Below are 14,012 nucleotides of genomic sequence, written 5' to 3' on the forward strand. Positions count from 1 at the left end.
TGACTCAAGTTGTGGAAAAAGAAAATCGTTCTAAGCCTCTGCGGTTCTCTTTGAAAAGCACTGAGGGCAGCTGTTACTTTGAATATGGTGATGCAGGGACGTTGGCTGGAGGCATACATGCAACCCAGAGAACATTTAATATAATAGCTGTGACAGATTACATGCGACAGCCGGCACGTACGCAGGCCTCAGACCTCTGGGCTCAGGTGGCACCAGCGTCTCTCACACACAAGCTCACATTCATACACCAAAGGTTCCCCGTTTTGATTTTAAAATGCTTTTATCAAGTTTATATTCAATGTTTTCACACACATACACAAACTCACAACTGTTAAAAACCCGCTGGCAGCTTTATTTTGTCGTTTTCTTATATGAATCTCAAACAAACAGTATGATTAAAAATGTTTCGTCCTACGGTGCCTTGTAAAAGTATTGACCCGCCTTCCCCTTTCCCAGTTTTGTCATGTTACACCCCAAGCTCCTGTGTATTTTGTTGGGGTTTTATACCCCTGCTGCTACAAAGTAAAGCTCAAAAATGTTTCTAAATATGCACTACATAAAATGTCATTGCGAAAGCTAGCAAAAGTAAACCAAAGTGTATTTATATTTTGAGATGTTTATACAAAATGAATACTGCACAGAAGAAGATAAAATGTAGAATGAGATGAGCCTTTTCAATGAATATTTAAAATGGAGAAAAATAGGCAGCATAGTTTGCAGCATAGTTTGAAGTTAAGTTACTTTTGAAAGCCTGTTGTAGATGTTAAAAGTAGATTTTGCATAAGAACTTACTCCTAAAATAACCAGTTTTCATTGGATTCATAATCAAAAAGATTTCCTTTTTGGTTTCACAACAGTATAGTTGAGAGTCCAAAGAGCCGCAGGTTGCAGACCCCTGTGGTGGTCCAGCAAAAGTGATACATAACTGTAAAGATGAGGACAATTTTTTTTTACATGATTTTAAACATTTTACACCTATAAAAATCTGAAAAGTGTGGTGTGCTTTTGTATTTAACTTTCTTCATTCTTCTTTACTCTTACGCTCCTAAATAAAATGCAAACAGTTGCCACTAGAGGCCATTTGTGAAGGTGTCAATTTTTCAGAACATTTGAAAAAAAAAAAAAAAAACAGAAAAACAGCATCATGAAGACTAAGGAACAAAGATAAAGTCATTGTTAACAGCTCAACCCATCATCCAAACAAAAAAGAAAAGACTATTTAGAGTAGCAGATTCTGTCAACACGAAACATGTCTGGCCTATGTGAAAGAGAAATGGAAATGAAAATCCCTTTTGCATGTTGCGGCTAATCCTGCACTGACAGGATTTTAGGATGACAGGATGTTTTCTCACAGTGGCACACAGTGGTGACGGCATCATGCTGTGGGAATGCTTTTCTCCATCCAGTCTAATTGGGATTGAAACTGAAAACAAGAAGGAGATATTTGTGCAAGAAACAGATTCCATTTAAAGTTTGACCTACATTTAAAATACTTTGCGTGGTTGAAAACTAGCACTGCACATGACCTTGAATACCATAGTCATGAGCTAACATGGCAGTGGCAGCATCATGATGTGGGGATGGAACTCAACCTCTTATTACTGTAAATGATTTGAGATTTCCAGTAAAACAAGAAATCCAAAATATGCAATTAGAGCTGGAATGCAGAGATTTACATTAAGGCATATTCACTTGTTACAATGGCCTAGTTAAAGTACTGACCTAAATCTCACTAAGAAACGCATCAATATTGATGTGCACAGATGCAGTCTGATGAATTGTACTGAGCTTGAACTGTCTTGCAAAGAAGAATGAGTGGAAACTTGAGTGTTAAGGTGCAAAATGAACCTACAAACCTGAAAATACATTGAAGTCTGTGATTGTAGCACGACAAAATACAAAAAGGCAGAACAATTCACCAACATAATTAACTCACTGTACATTACAGAAAACCTAGTGATACACCAAGATGCATAAATGACACATAAACAGTCATGCATTCCTCCTAATAACAACCAGTCTTAAAACTCTAATGTAAACCATAAACAACGGAGATAAGTGAGCTGAATTTACAGATATACCAGATGTAAATAATACTGAACACTGACTGTATAAAGGTATCTCAAGAACTATACTGTGACATTATAGGCGATTATAATAATCAGAAGGCCATTAAGAAGTAACAGATCATTATTATTATTATTTTTTTTTTGCATTGTAGAGCCCTGTTTCCCCTCTCATCCATTTTCTGCACATCCTCACTGAGTATCCTCTTTTGATCTTGAACCCTAAACCGTAGAGAATCTCAGACCCCGGTGAGGCTTTCATTCAGCGTGGAGATGTGATCGATCATACAGAGCTGCCTCTGGCTGCGGCTGGCCTGCCGGGGCCGCTGGTGCAGCAGGAAGAGGCGCTTGGCCGCGGCCCGGTACTTCCGGGACATGAGGTTGTAGACGACCGGGTTGATGGAGGCGCTGAGATAGCAGAGCACCATGGAGGCCATGTTGAAGTTCTGACTCAGCATGGCCGTCTCGTAGTCGTCCACCTGGGCGAAGAGGTTTCTGCCGATGTGGTAAGGCAGCCAGCAGATGATGAAGGCTAGCACCACCACCACTGAAAGGCAGAAGACGGAATAGATCAGAACAAGAAGGTAAATGAAAAAAAAAAAAAAGACACTTAAAGTTATAGCCAAAGAGAAGTCAAGAGCTAAAATCAGTCGGCAAGTGTTTGTTCCACTGCAAAAAGTTACAGTACGTGACCGTAAAGGAACCAAAGCAAAAACCAGAACAACATAAATTATGTTTGGAAATAAGTCAGATGGTTTTATCTAATTTAAAAAGCCATTAAGTGCAGTTGGGTCTCCACCACCTTCCTCTTGGAGGTGACAGAAGGATTTGACTGATAGCTTGTTTCAAATCTGTGAAACAAGCTATCAAACAACAATGCTCAACCGTCAGTCGTCTGACAGGATTGTCAGCACATGTAGCTATGTTGCCTTCAGTTATAAAAATGCAGTTTTTTAGTCATAAAATAAATTTGACCTCATATTTTAGCGCCTTGAAATTGGCCTCTGTCTCTTTAAGAAGCTCCTACTCTTTCAGACACTCTGTCTTCAGCACATCGTCGCAACAATGCTCCTCATTACGCCATTTATAACAGTTCTTAGGAGCGCTGGATTTTGGAGTAGTTTGTTAATTGCTGCTGCTGCAAGACTGCAGGAGCTGAAACCGGAGGGCTGCCGAAGCATTAGTAAAAAAGTGTGGTGGCAGGGTCATGCCACTATTTATTTAGTAAATATAGACATAAACCCAAATGGATTAAGATCACTGATTAAGAAAAGCAAAGCGAAAAAAAGCTCCTTCTCTACACAGATTTTGTTGATTCATCACACAAGACCAGATAAAAATAGAGAAATGTAAAAAAAAAAAAAAAAAAAACTCAAGGCGTATGTATACTTTTGCGAGTGACGCAGCAGCATGCAGCCAGCTTCAGCAAAAACACTATTTATTTTTCATGAAAAATGGAAGTAAAGGAGTCAGTTAGAGGATTAATGTCTAGCGTGCAGAATAATCGCCATAAATCCAGCAAAGAACACAGTGAGTGATGTGGGAGCTAATCACTGAGTCACCAGTATTGATCAAGAAGCCCCTGCAGATAAAACCCTCATCAGTTTCTAATGGAGGCACTAATTTCTGTCAGGACAGTAAATGTCAGTCCTGTAATTAAAGGGAGGTGTGTCTGACCTAATTACTTAAAAAATAACAGTTGGCACAGAGTGAGTGGATGCCAGAGTTACGACAGACGAATTAAAAATAAAAGCTACCAGGACTGCAGCAATATTATAATGGATGCATCCTGATGAAACATTTGGAAATAACGTTCCGGTACGGTCACGCTCTTTCACATCCTGCGCAATGTTCCAGAGCTTCAAATTAAGATAATCACCATGAGCAGCGGCAGGACATGATTAGCCTGAGACTAAACCGACTAATTAACCAGATCATATCAACAACGGAGCACATGGCACCAGCTCTCTCTCTTCATCAAGTCAAGAGCCAAAGAGTGCGACGTGGCGGTGCATGTGGCCCCGGGGAGCCGCTGGATAATGCTCCTGATGGTGCAGGAAACCAGAAGTCCTGGATTCCAGTCTGTCAGGCTGGCATTTTTACTGCTTCAGCCACGCTGAAAGGCAAACTGACTGTGCAAACAGGTGGGATTTCAGCTTTAAAAGCCTTTCCCCTACAAAAGGCTAGATTAGAGCGCTGTCATTACCAAAATCTGTTTGTTTTAGTTTGAGGGGATGAAAAGCAGGAAATAAGGATGACTTACAGGGTGTTTTCTTGTGGTGAAACGGTGTGGAAACAAATCTTTTGTGCAGAGGATTACCTTTTGGTTAATTAGAGAGGAGCTGTGGAGCTTTGAAAAATCTACTGTTAGTTCTGTAGTATCTATAAAGTTATTGTCTTAATTTAATTATCTCATAATTGTAAAAAAAAAGAAAAAAAAGAAAAGCTAAACTATAAAACCAGTAAATGCAACAATTTTACTTGTTTTCATCCAGGTTCATCCAATTTTATTGTGTTAAATCAGCTCTGGATCAGCACGTTTTTGAAATATGACTGAGAAAAATGACTCAGATAATATTAATTTTAGTTTTTAGAAGGTAGTTAACCAGTAGTTAATAAACAACTACTGACTAAACCTCTGCTGAAGTTTGCAAACATAACAATGGGTGACGTGACTTCATACATGGAAGGTGGAAAAAAAAACAGAACTCAAGTAAGGAACACAAGCATGAATCAATGATGGATGGATGCATAGAGGAATGGATGAACAAAATGAAAAATTTTCTCTGCTTTTCTCTCCTTCTTTCTCCTCATCTAAGCTAACAGTTCATTTGTTAGCGACTGTGGAGGAACCCTGTGAATTTCTCCTTTTTCTCTCCCATTTCACTGATTGCATGTGTCCCTTCGAGTAAAGCAGTTAAGCTTTCTGGGACGTTTCCACTGAGTCACTTTTAAAAATTGAGCTCCACATGGTTGATTAAACTCTGCTCCAGTGTTAAGTTTCACTAAAGCCTCCCCTGCCTTCGCCTCACTCACCCAGGATCTTGACTGTTTGTCTGTGGGACCTCTCCCGGGCCAGAGTGCAGGGCCCCTGCATGTCGCTTTTGCTCTTCCACAGCTTGCAGCCGATGGAGCCGTAGAGGAAGATGAGGCAGAGCATCGGGCAGAAGAAGTAGGTGGTGGACACCCACAGCATGATGTGCAGTTGTCCGGAGCTGATGGCGTAGCTGGTGTGCTTGCACTGACCCGTGTCGTAGTCGGGGCGCGTGTCGTTATCGTACTCCACCCCCACCAGGAAGAGCGTTGGGGCTGCGGAGACCAGGGCGAAGCCCCACAGGGCGAGGATGATGTACTGGACCCGGCGCCGGGTCACCATGACTTTGCTCCGGAGCGGGAAGCTGATGGCCAGGTAGCGCTCGATGCTCAGCGCGGTGATGTGGAGGATGGTGGCCGAGGTGCAGCCCTCAAAGATGTAGTGGTAGAAGCGGCACACCGCCTCCCCGAAAACCCACGGCACGTACTTCCACAGCCGGTAGAGGTCAAAGGGCAGGCAGAGGAAGATGACGAGGTCAGACACCGCCATGCTGGACAGGTACAGGTTGGTGGTGGTCTTCATGTCCTTGAAGTGCTGGATGATGAGGATGGTCATGGTGTTGCCGGTCACGCCGATGATGAAGACGAGGATGCAGATGACTGTAACAGGGATGAGGGTGGAGGTGGGGAACAGGGAGCCCTCGTAGTGGTGGTCGTCTATGTTGTACTGGTCCATGGCCTCCGCTGCGCCAGTATGAAGGTCAACTGGAGGTCGGGCCCAGGGCATAACAGTCCCACTGAATGCTGGACGGCACACTGGGAAATCTGGACGCTGCAGTGGTGAGAAAGAAAATGATCAGGAAACCAAACAAGGGCTTTGTTTTAAGTCAACTTTATTTGTTTAGCACATCTCGGCAACAAGGCAATTCGTGGTGCTTTACATCATAAAAATATCATCACCACATCAAATAGTCAAGAAATGGAAGAAAAAAAAATAGTAACAGACATTTCATTTGTCAATTTCCACTGTGAAAATCATCAATACATGTAAGATATACTGGTAATTTTGTCGAGTGACATAGTTAAAATCATCAATAAACATAAAAGAAAACATTTGACTTACTACTCAGCTCAGTTAATTATTCAAAGTAGTTTAAAATGTTTCTATCTAGGGATAAGATTTTTGTATTGCAAATACGTTTTTATTAGTCTTCTGAATTACTAAGAAAATGAATTCAGCTTTTATATTGAAAGAATCTGTATCATTTAGATTGTTTTTATAATGTGTGATTTTGAAGTTGAATCACTACAATAAATAAAATGTTTGGTAAAATTCTGATTTGTTGAGACCTGATTGGAGCTTTTAGTTTTAATTCAAGCAATTAATCTTAAATTATTTTTGTCTTTCACTGGTTCTACTGAACTTTTATACACACTGAACTAACTTTGTACTCAAACTGATGACTTTTAAACATCTGATATTTGTCAACAAATGACAGTTCAATACAGCAAGTAATTCCTGTAAATCACAGGTGAAATGAAAAATTACTACGACATGCAATTGTAATAAATGTGATATAAAATGTTGTAGTAAATAAGTTTAAAAAAATCCTAAAAGTCAAAAGAATGAATATTTGTTGTCGTCTTTACCTGAAAAACTGAGTTGTTCCGACCTTCCTAACTTTTCCTGGTCTCCGTGTGGCGTTCAGGAGCAGCAGCAGCTGAGGGGGGTTCACATGAAGTGGCAGCGCCCGCCTGGATGCTCAGAGTCCTATTACGGCACACGGAGAGATAATGAAAGCAGCGCCTCCTGTGCAACACCCTGAGGAGTCACAGAACATCAGTGTGTGTGTGTATGCATGTGTGGTGGGGGTTGCCTGCTGTGTGTGTGTGTGTGAGTAATGATCATAATCAAATGCTGACAGGACACATGAGGGCAAAGAGGGATTTTAAGGTTACACAGCAACCCCAGGCCCCCATTATGAATGCTCTCCTCTACATGAAACATCAGATAGAGATCATCATTATTAACAAAAATAATAATAGAAATAATAAGTTTCAATTGTGACGATATTATAAATTCATCTAGTTTCCAACTTGTAGACATCTTTACATATTGTTAGGTATATCAATACACACACATATATATATATATGTATATTTCTTTAAAAGTCTGTCTGTTTTAATCAGTGCAAACCCTTTTGTGTCTCAATAATTGATATTGCGCTGAATTAATGAGAGTAAACTCAGCATAAAATTGGGATAGCATTGATAAAAAAAATGATAAAGGTTCAGGAAAAAAACAGAAATGCAAACTTCCTGCTTTAAATTAGAAATAGAAAATACAATGTATACATTTTTTTTTAAAAAGCAGTTAGGGTTGAATGTGTACAATTTATATATAAAGATTATTTTTTATGTTTGTTTAATAATACATTTTAGAGTATTTAACAAACAAGTGTCCAATTCAATGCCAGGTTTCAGTTTTGAAATGCATGTTTTAAATCTTTTTTTTAATTTCATCATTTTAGGAGAGGATTCTGGAAAATAACTGGCTGCTCAGGCTTATGCGTCAAGCAGGGATGTATTTTTAGTTTCTGATCAACAGGTTTCTTTCATTTTTATGTCCGCAGCAGCATCAGTCACCGAACGCCGCATGTCTTCTGTGTTCTGTTGAGTCAGAGCTTTTCCAAATAAACGAACCTTTGCAGCAAGAGACACCGACTTCAGAGTTTATTGCGTGAACTGAAGTAACCCACCTCAGGATGAACTACTCAAACCTCAGAGGGTCAAGCAGGAGCCCTCTTCCTCTCGCCCGCTCTGTTACCGTTCGCTCCTGTCAAAGCAACACAACAGGAGAAAACTGGCGTGGTTTCTTTCAGGAGTTTCCAATTCATCTCTCACCGAGAGCCAACGCTGAGAACAATGCAGGGGGAACAAGAAGCGGGCCCACTTTCACCCTCATCCATCACGGCGGCTGCGGTTGCACCATGAGGCCCGTGTTCGGGCTGAGAGAAGGAGCTGCTGCATCTTTTTCAGTGTCTTCAGGATGAACTCTGAAGACCTCCGAGGAGCTGACAGAACTCTTCGCTCAGTGGTCCAGGATCATTTGAAAAATGCTTTCAGGTGTAGTTTCTTGATTTGAGACATTTAATATCAAAGGGAGGTGCATCAACATTATTTATTGTCATTATTTACGTTCAAACAATTATACTGTAAGATTGAAAAACATCATAAGAGATTAGGTAAACCACAAAAATGCCAAATAAATGATATGCAAAACCAAAAACATGATTGGGTTATGTTTTCGTTTTACTTACTGGAATGCCATAAAACAGCTCCAAACTTCTTATTATGTTCACATGTGGTGAAACAGTCCAACATATGAGCTATGCTTAGACATGTTTGATGCTAACATTATGGAAAATGCATAACACCGCCCTCTACGTCTTTGAAAATGAGAGAGCAAAGCTACGTGGACTAATAAAGTCTCAATACTGACGTAAAACTGACTGAACTCTGTGAAGATGTTTTAGGTGTTTTTGTCTAGAAGCAAAAGGAAGCCAAAGAGACGCGCTCAAACTTCAACCATGATGAAGAATTATAAATCTTTTATTGTGCATGGATCCTTTGTAGATATCATGGCTATACAGATACACTTTAGATACATATCTATGATTATACATTTTTCCCATAGCGAACATTGTAAAGTGATATGTCTGGTAGTATGTATAGTATAACAAATCTTTTTGGAATGTACGGTGTATGAGGTAACTGCAAACATTAAAATTACATAAAAATGGTCTTTTATTTTTGTGCATATTTTACTCATTTTTGTGTTTTTTTTTTGTTTCTTTTTTTAAATCTCTCCAGCCAAAAGGCAGCAAGCCCAACGGTGAAGAGGTGTTAAAATGGCACACTTTGCAATCGCTATCAAAAATAGGAATTTGAATCATTTCAGTGACAAAGAAGAGACGTTTGAATATCTGAAAGACCAAATCATGTAATTACTCAGGATGTTTTGCAAGGTACCTGCGTTTCGTTTCTATTATTTTTTTTTTCTTTTACAGCGGCAGCAGCGGAGATCTGCTAAACAACACTAGACCTCACAGCCAGATCAGCACTGAAGACGACTCAGCGTCAGCAATCTGTTACAAATACTCAACGTACAGAGAAAAGGCAAATTTTAGATTTGCATTATAACACATTTATGTATCCATCACTTGCATTCCATGATTCATGACTACTCAGGATTGTTTTAATCTTCTGTGGAGAGTATTAACATATATTACTTCAATATTATAAAAAAATATACTTCACACATGTATGAACCGAAAAAAGGAACAAAAGAAAAATCTAAATATAAAGAACTACTTTTCATTTTTCTCAGGATTACATGTTGACTAACTCCTAATGAATGCTGCAAAATAAAAGGAAATAAAACACATTTGAGTGTTTTTAACACTAAAAAAAAAGATCAAAACTTGAGAAAATTAAGAAAAAAAATTATACTGTTCCCCCCACACCCCCCTACAAATTAAGGCCTCTGAAACAACTGGTGTATAGATTTTTTTCTTCTTCTTTTTATTCCCGCTTATAGATGAGCTGTTTCAGTGACACGTTATGCGATACTACGACTTTTAAAACACCCAAAACACAAGTAGGGCTTGCACAATCTCAAAGTGTGCTCTATAAAATGCATCACAAGACCAAAAACAAATGCAGTCAGTCAAGATTTTCTTCCACTAAGGTGCAAAAAATCAATTACCAAGGAGAAAACAAAAGTAAAACATATGAGAAAGCGTACATTTTTTGTGCTGAACAACAATATTTAAGAGAAAAGCAGCTGCATGATTGTAAAAACAAGCTACAGTATAACTATATGATAGTAAAAATAATTAGAATTCACTGTTAGTTTGGTTTCTGTTTAACTTTACCCTTTGATTCGTTTTTTTTTTTTTCTCCTCCACAAACCTGCCGAGCCTCGTGTCCTCGCTGTACAAAAATATACGAACATTTCTCCAGTTGTTTTTGCATCCTTGAACATTCCGAACTTGAGAAAGATTGAAAAGTGCTAAATGAACGCTCTATAATGTGAAAGAGAGATTTTCTGTGACTCCCACACGGAGTAGAGTGGGGTGTGGAGTTAGGTTCCTTCATCTGGGCGAGAAGCCCTCCCAGCCGTCTGAGCTGTGGCACGAACTACATAGAGTACACACACACGCACACACACCTCACTGTGCAAACACTGGCCCTTCAGGTCCCACAGTCAAAAAGCACGTCAGCTAAAGACAGAACCTACAAACTATTTTTTTTTTGTTTTTTTGGAACACATCTATGAAAAAACAGCTTCATACTGGACACAGAAATGGAAATATAAATATGAACAGTCTCTATACATTTAATAAACGCGCCGTCTTCCCCCCGAAACAAACCAATATGCATTCAGAGTTCCTTCTGCACAGGCGGCTGACCGCTATAGATTAGAAATCTGAGCTGAAACCACGACTTTGGGGCGGAGTGACAGAGTCAGGAGAGTCCGGAAGGAATCACAGGTGCCAAATGAGATGTTACATCCTCCATTTATAAACACACACATCCTGCTGCTGCTGCTGCTGCACCCCATTTCAGATAACGTGATTAAGCCGTCCAAACCGGAAAACAGTTAAAGTACAAAACAGAGAACACAAAACAACAGAGAGATGGAGGGGACGAGGGGGAGAATAAAGCTATAATCCTGCAGCCAGGCGGCGCTGACTCCTCACTTAATGACGAAGTACTGGATGACAAAAGCGATGAGGATGGCGATTACGGCGAAAACCATGAGGAGGAGGAAAGCGCACTGCTCGTCCGTGAGGCTCTGTCTGGTTCTGATGGACTCCGTGCCGGTCCGGGAGCCGGGCCCCGCCGTGCCGCCGCCTGCCGTCGCGTCGCTCCGCTGCTGAGAGAGGGTCACGGTTGGGCTGTAGGGGCCGCTCAGCTCCGTGGCGTCCTGGCACTGCCGGATGGCGCACACGCGGAAACGGTAGTCACTGCTGGACTGCAAGTTCTGGACGTGGAAGGATGTGGCAGAACCTTTAAAAGTCTTTGGAAGGGGAAAAGAAAATGAAAGAAATAATTAATCCCAGAGGGAAATTAAATGTTGTAACTCATTGTACAATTTTCTTCACAGAGTTGTTGTAGAGAATCCCAAAGTTGAAAGTACTCAGAGGCCATATTTAAGTTGGTCCAACTTAAAGCACAAAATAATTTTTGATGTGAATTTCTTTGATCCATAAATTAGGTATGTAATATTTTAATGAAACAATGTGGCAGTGTGTTTTGGCTGGACAGCTTCCTAACTTTTTGGGTATTTTTTTCCCCCAGTTTATTTGGTCTACAAAGTCTTAGTTTATTCAAAGCCACTAAAAACCCTTCTTCCATCAACCTTATTTAATAGATGAAATTATGGGCTCCAATTTTTTAGCATTATTTGGAGAAAGTCGCTGGATGTTTCAGTCCTACTTACTTTTAAAGGTTACTCCTAACCAAAACTGACAAGTCAGTCAAACACAGTATCAATAAAAGAAGCGGACAAACGTCACCATGGTAACCCTGGAGGAACTACATACAGCCAGCGTTACAATTGATTTACATCACGACATATTCATGTGTCAGAGCGGCCGAGTCAAAGCCCAGTACAAAACCCAAAGGGGGGAACATTTTCAATGAATACTTTTAAAAGTGATTGTGAGATAATGACTCACCCAACTGCTTCCTACCAGCTGGATTTTTATTTTTAGCTGCGACTGACCATTTAAACACCAGAACGGATTCTGATTCATATTTTTGGTGATATCATGTAGGAGAAGCCATCTGCTTTTAGATGTTTGCCAACCAGTTTTCTGAGTCGGATCTGAACGCTTCCAGGAGTGACACGTTTCTCAAATTTTCTTCACACAGAGAACCACCAATAAAAGGAAAATGACTGATTTAACTCAGGATTTTATAGTTTAAAAAAAACAAAAAAAACTACTCGACTACAGATGATTTAGGGCTGCAACAATTATTTTAACAATTGATTGTGACAATCAAATAATAAATTGTCACATTCTTCAAGCTGATTGTGTACAATATTAGAAATACATATGGGTCGGAAGTTATGGGTAGGGAAAAAAAATACAGATTTTTTTATATCAATTGCAAAATGAATATATTTTTATACAGTTTTAGCTTAATTACTTCATAGCTGGTTTACACAACATCCTGCCAGTTTAAACTCTGCTTCAAGAATAATGTCTCCTCTTAAAAACAGATGTTTAACCCCAATGAGAGCGACAGTAAGAATAAAACAAAGACATAATTCAGAAGTTGCATCATTCAGCTTTCTGATTCAATTGCCAGCATGTGATGCCACATTAGCATAGCCCTGCAGCGGCCATCATTCCACGTTAACATGGCTGCAGGCCGTCATGAGGGATGAATGTTCTTTGCAGGGGCGAGACACCTGGGATGCCTCATGGATCAATGACCTTTGCATAATGGGCAATTTAAATCCGGCAGTGACAATACAGAGTGGGCACCACTGCAGAGAGAACAACACGGTCCAGAACCCATCTGCATCCTGATCTGCACCAAACCGCCTCTCTGAAGAACGATGGGGCCGCTGAAGGTAATGGGAGAAGGATGAGGAGAGGAAGTTACCGGTACCTGTTTGAACTCTGAATTTCCCATCATGCTCTGCAGGCTGTAGATGACTGGGTCCCCCTTCATGAGCGGCAGGGCCTCCCAGGTGACTTCGCAGGAGTTTTCGTCGAGACGCTCCACTTTAGGGGCTGGAGGTGGGAAAACAGGAAGACGCAGTGGGATAATCCAGAATAAATAACACTCCTTTGGGCTTCCCCAAAACTCTGACATAATACTACAGTAAAAAACCTACACTGCAAAAACACAAAATCTTAGCATTTTATCTAGATTCTAGCACAAATATGCTAGCACAGTTGAAATAAAACTTGCAAGTAACTTCTGAGCAAGACATATGAGCTTGTTTTAAGCCGAAAATCAGCTATATAACTCTGATCGGAGCAGATTTGGCATTTATTTATGATAGTCCGGTTGTTCTAAACCATCTAACTAGAAATAAAGACTAAGAAACACATCCAGCTTCTTCTGACTTAGAGTTCCACAGCTGTAGCTTACTCCTCAACAGGAAGGTGGGATTGTAAGCCTCTAAACTAAACCATTAAAGTGCCTTTTTGATCTCAAAACATCTAGCTATAAGTGAACATGTTAGTAAAAATCCAGCACTAAACCCTCTTTACTCTGGAAGTGGACTTCACAAACCGTGTTGAGTAACACAGGCTATCAGACACATGACTGCCAGATACAAAAAGGGCTTCTGCACTGACAATAGAGCCTACACCCTCATTATTGACTTCGCTGTGGGATCAAAAGAGGCTTTGCAGCGTCCGACAGCGAACAGACCACAAAGCCGAACAACTGCTTTCCAGATGACAGCCGACACGTCTGTGGCTGCCGGGCCTCCTTCGAGTAAAAAGCCCAGCTTTGGTCAAATGGGGTTAAAAGCTGAGCACATTAGCTGTCAGCAGGACGCGTCTGTGGAACTGAATGAGAAGAAAAGAAGAGAAAGAAGTTGAACAGTACCTTTCACAGGAGGCGGAGGAGAGCGTGGGGTGGTGAATGTGTAAACACTGGAGAAGGGCCCTTCGCCCGCCTCGTTAAAGGCCTGGATGCGGAACGTGTAAGAGGTAGACTCATTAAGCCTCTGGACTTTGTGTGTGTGGCATGGTCCTTTATACAAGGAGATAAATCTGCAATGACAGGAGCATGAAGAAAGGAAAGGATTTAATGAGGAAAGCATAAATAAGGAGGGGAAGAGAAGCAGGCGCTGCACTGTGGCAAAATATACGTCAC

At 40.5% G+C, this 14,012-nt stretch overlaps 2 protein-coding genes across 4 annotated transcripts in view; both read right to left on the minus strand.

Annotated features, from left to right (window-relative positions):
* Positions 1-261: 261 nt before the first annotated feature.
* Positions 262-6,008, minus strand: mlnr (motilin receptor). The gene is made up of 2 exons (XM_088011656.1): positions 5,103-6,008; positions 262-2,613 (listed from the first exon to the last, which is right to left on the minus strand). The coding sequence occupies exons 1-2, from the start codon at positions 5,884-5,886 to the stop codon at positions 2,306-2,308; spliced, it is 1,092 nt and encodes a 363-aa protein (XP_087867782.1). The 5' UTR covers positions 5,887-6,008; the 3' UTR covers positions 262-2,305.
* Positions 6,009-8,688: 2,680 nt separating this feature from the next.
* Positions 8,689-14,012, minus strand: part of fndc3a (fibronectin type III domain containing 3A) — a 58,683-nt gene continuing 53,359 nt past the window's right edge. For all 3 annotated transcript variants that reach the window (XM_014981144.2, XM_014981136.2, XM_014981131.2), the window contains 3 exons: positions 13,743-13,909; positions 12,789-12,913; positions 8,689-11,184 (listed from right to left, as the gene is read on the minus strand). In XM_014981144.2, coding sequence (XP_014836630.2) covers positions 10,861-11,184; positions 12,789-12,913; positions 13,743-13,909 — 616 coding nt within the window. In that variant the 3' untranslated portion in view covers positions 8,689-10,860. The remainder of the gene's footprint in view (positions 11,185-12,788; positions 12,914-13,742; positions 13,910-14,012) is intronic.

The sequence above is a fragment of the Poecilia mexicana genome, unplaced genomic scaffold (assembly GCF_051168715.1).
Source record: "Poecilia mexicana isolate PSO_F unplaced genomic scaffold, ASM5116871v1 scaffold_13, whole genome shotgun sequence".
Classification (NCBI taxonomy): Eukaryota; Metazoa; Chordata; class Actinopteri; order Cyprinodontiformes; family Poeciliidae; genus Poecilia; species Poecilia mexicana.

Coding starts and splice junctions, on each gene's coding strand:
- mlnr (XM_088011656.1), bottom strand. CDS start 5,886: ATGCCCTGGGCCCGACCTCCAGTTGACCTTCATACTGGCGCAGCGGAG. Junction 2,614..5,102: donor ACAAACAGTCAAGATCCTGG/GTGAGTGAGGCG, acceptor TCTGCCTTTCAG/TGGTGGTGGTGCTAGCCTTC.